This window comes from Sus scrofa, chromosome 13, assembly GCF_054392235.1.
Source record: "Sus scrofa isolate SSC_HxYL_T2T_F1_AM1 chromosome 13, Sscrofa_HxYL_maternal_Yorkshire_Landrace_v2.0, whole genome shotgun sequence".
Lineage (NCBI taxonomy): Eukaryota > Metazoa > Chordata > Mammalia > Artiodactyla > Suidae > Sus > Sus scrofa.
Window position 1 is genome coordinate 221,110,001 of NC_139395.1, and position 3,947 is coordinate 221,113,947.

Sequence of the window (3,947 nt, forward strand, 5' to 3'; positions counted from 1 at the left end):
GGGCTTCAGCAGCGGGAGGGTCGTTTTCCCCCATGGTGACTATTTCAGGGCCTCGGATGTCGGGCTCCACTTCCACCTCCACCTCCTTCTCGGGAGAGAACAGGAAGCGTCGGCTTCCCTATTTATAGTTTTAGCATCAAACGATTCTTTGTCGTGTTAAATCTTTGAAATCTGATGATCCACCTAAAGCGCATTCAGGGCCAATAAATCAAAACTATTTGTCCAGGGAGAATGCATTTTTCTTTTCCCCTGAGTCGCAGCAGATAACAGAGAAACATCTAGAGTGAGCAGAAAAACTCTGACCATAATTCTGCCAAACGTATGACTTTCCCATTGTTTGTTCAACCAATCTTAAAATCAACGGACTAGCATGTCTTGAGAGAAATGCCCTTTGACCATGTAGAAGTCAGCGCACTATTCCTTTTCAGAAGATAAATTACTTTCAAACACTTTCCTTCTCTCTTTTGTCACCGCTCCACGTCCCACATAAACCTGACCCTTTGCCAGTGCAGGTGGCACACTTGCCATCACCATAAAGAAGTCTGGATACTCACATGATGTCGCACTCCCCCAAAATGCAGACAGTACCAGGAGGGGACTGTCACCCACGATATTTGCAGCTTCCTGTAAACACACCCCTTGCCTGGCTCGCACAGGCTTGACCTAATTAAGGATAGAAGTATCCTTGCGCGTGCGCGCGCGCACGGGGTGCCCAGCCCCCCTTTATCTCGCAAAGGCTTGCACCACCCCTGTGGGCTTGCACCAAAGCTACACCGGGGCTCTGCTTTCTCCAAGCGAATTCCACCTATCGCCATGCCAGCGAGGTCAGAAGCCTTTGGAAGTCATTTCCAGTAACTCAAGAGGGGCGGAGGGAGAAAGGGAACGGCTGAAGTTGCCAACGAATTTCCAACTCACACTCCCCAGAATCAGGCACAAGGTCCCTGGAAAGCCGCTTCTGCGAAGGGCTAAAATCGAGTCGTTCCAACAGCCATCTAAACATCGCGACTGAGGTCACCCGTGTTTATTTTCTTTCTCTTTACTTGTAATGTTTGGAATTCAAAAGGGGAGCCCTGAAGCCACTTCAGCTTTGTCTGCCTGCCATGTCACGTGGTCTAGGGAATTCTGAGCAAGAGTCGTGCCCTAAAAATGTTCACTTCATTTTCATCATAGGAGGAGCTTCGAAGACCCTCTTAGGAATCTAGAAACTTCACTTTCAGCATTGTTTCCTTGGATTCCCGTCAATTATTGCCACTTACTATCCGCTTCAGGCAAACCCCACAGCCTAACTTTAGAATGGGGAATAGGGTCAATGACAAAATTCTTTCCAAAACATGGAACTTAGGTGAGGACATCCCATCCCCAGAGGCCGTCCCCTGGAGTTTCACGACCTCGAGACACGTGGACACTCAGCTCTTAGAAGCACCTGCTCTCCTCCCCCCTCCCCCACTGAACTCACCATTTCTGGAGCCGCCATCCTTAAAAGCAGAAACAGTTCCCTTTTTCATTATAAAAGCCAGCGTGAGGGTCAGCAGGCCGCCAACGGTTTGGTCCACTCGGGAACTATTTCCACAGAGTCACGCAGCCTTGTCGACTCAGTCATCGCGGTAATGGCACTGTCGCGGGCCTCTGTGTAACCCTACCTGGCGGCGGCTATCAGGTAGCTCTGGTGGTATCATGCGGGGACCAGGAGGGGAAAGTATGGCTTGCCTTTAATTAGTAAGTAAGGTAAGGAAAGCTTTTCAGAAACTGCTCCTAAGAGAGGCTTTGGAACACAGGCGCTTCTTGTATTTTAAAGAACGGATAGGTCCTGCCTGGTGCGGAGCAGGCTTGCCTGGGCGGGCAGGGAAACGCTCTGATGGGGGTTCCCAGCCCTCTGTGTGCCTGAGCCCAGGTTTAGACAAAAGGCAGGGACCCACAGCCACAGAGACACTTTGCCTCCACTCTGCAGGGGCCTCTGTGTCCCAAGAGGTTTCTGCACACAAAGCAGCTTCAAGATGTGTTATCTGGAGAGAACAGAGCCCTGCTGCTCTGGGCCAGGGGACCAGGAGCCCCTTCGGAGGGCCCGGGTGGATGTGAGCCAGGTATGGATGGGGCATTCATTTGTTCAGCAGGTGCACAGGGGCCATCAGAGCAGATGGCAGAGGGGACAAAGCACCCGCCTGCGGTCTCGGGGGATGACCAACACTGGGACGAGATGAGGCTGGGAGAGGCTTGGAGAGCGATGGGACAGGGCGGTGGGGGAAGGGCTCCAGGAAGAAGTGCCGATTTAGCCAAGCCCACGATGACATGAGAGAGTGCGGCGGAGGGTGAGCTAAGAGGGAGGTTGCTCTGAGCACAGGACCATCAAGGTCAAAGGCCCAGTGGAGGAGATGAGCTGGCCGTGGTTGAGAAACTCGAGAAAGCCTGTGAGCCTGGAGAGGCCTGCAGGCAGATCACAGAGGGTCCGGGCCCCTGGGAGGACGCTGGTCTGGCTTCCACGGGATGGAAAAGCATGGCAGACCTGAGCAGGGCGTAGTGGGGCTCCACCTGGGACCCCCGAGTGTAGGCACAGGGGTGGGTGCTCAGAGAGCCAGGAGGGCCAGGGCTGGTGGTGCAGGTGGGGCTCAAGGGAGGTAGAGTCGGTGAGGTTTGCCAGTGGCAACCATGGCCGAAGAGCTGCAGTCAGCCGTCGTGGTTTTGTTTTGGTCCTGTTGTCCTGCCTCCCAGCACCGGCCCACACATCTGGCAAGGTCCCAGGTCGTGCATCCATCCTTTACGCCTTCCGCCCTTCTGCACCTGGGGACAGTGACAGGAAATTTAGGACTCGATTCTTGGTTGGCTTTTAAATGAGCCTTGCGCATGGCGCTCCCCAGCGTGGGGCAGCCCTTGGGACGCAGAGTCCAGAATGTCCTCTTTTAGTGTCTGGCGCGACGAGGACTTTATGATGGGGGTCCAAGTCCATGAGCTGATTGACAACCACGGTAAATGAACAATTGCAGTAGACATGCAGGAAACCCAAAGTCACATGACGTCAAAGACTGAGCCAATTCACTAGGGGGTGTTAGGAAAAGAAACCATGAAGGTAGGAGTTCCCGTCGTGGCGCAGTGGTTAACGAATCCGACTAGGAACCATGAGCCCTGCCCTTGCTCAGTGGGTTAACGATCCGGCGTTGCCGTGAGCTGTGGTGTAGGTTACAGATGCGACTCGCATCCTGCGTTGCTGTGGCTCTGGCGTAGGCCGGTGGCTACAGCTCCGATTAGACTACTAGCCTGGGAACCTCCATATGCCACAGGTGCAGCCCTAGAAAAGGCAAAAAGACAAAAAAAAAAAAAAAAAAAAAGAAAGAAAGAAATCATGAAGGTAGCTAGACTTCCACCCATCAAGTAGCCCCCAAGAAATGTTACCTAGAGCTCAATTCTGTCATGCTCAAACTAAAATTTTAAGGAAGGAGAAATCAGTGTACCTAGGCTGGCATCTGATACTCACCAAGCTGATGACTTAAGGGGTCCTGGTTTGGAGGTATGAGCCGCAGCCTCCCACCCTGAGGGTGCCCCCCACTGGGAAGCCCTTGTAACCACCAGCACAGGGCATGAGGAATAGGTGTCATCTGTTCCCACCTTGACTCCTTTAGTGAGTGAAGGGAGGTTTGGGGTTAACCACCGTAGCAATTGTCAATCCAGAAGCTTTAATCTTTTCACTGTTGGCCTTGGAAGACAACATTGCAAGCTAAAGAAAAGGAATCTAGGGAGTTCCCGTCGTGGCTCAGTGGTTAACAAATCCGACTAAGAACCATGAGGTTTCCGGTTCGATCCCTGGCCTTGCGCAGTGGGTTAAGAATCCAGCATTTCTGTGAGCTGTGGTGTAGGTCGCAGATGCGGCTTGGATCCAGCGTTGCTGTGGCTCTGGTGTAGGCCGGTGGCTACAGCTCCGATTAGACCCCTAGCCTGGGAATCTCCATATGCCGTGA

General features: G+C 52.9%; 1 protein-coding gene across 10 annotated transcripts in view; it reads right to left on the bottom strand.

The window, feature by feature from the left end:
- Positions 1 to 1,036, bottom strand: part of TMPRSS3 (transmembrane serine protease 3) — a 25,666-nt gene extending 24,630 nt beyond the window's left edge. For 4 of the 10 annotated variants that reach the window (XR_014823955.1, XM_084989780.1, XM_013982608.3 and 1 more), the window contains exons 1-2: positions 555 to 641; positions 1 to 85 (exon numbers count right to left, since the gene is read on the bottom strand). The exon at positions 1 to 85 is cut by the window's left edge and continues 60 nt beyond it. Coding sequence is in view for 4 of the 10 variants with exons in the window: in XM_013982608.3 (XP_013838062.3) it covers positions 1 to 34 (34 nt within the window). In the remaining 6 variants the exon portion in view is untranslated. Of the gene's footprint in view, positions 98 to 554; positions 642 to 915 lie in introns of those variants that run through there. The other 6 variants (XR_014823956.1, XM_021071023.2, XM_084989781.1 and 3 more) reach the window with 4 other exon arrangements.
- Positions 1,037 to 3,947: the final 2,911 nt, after the last annotated feature.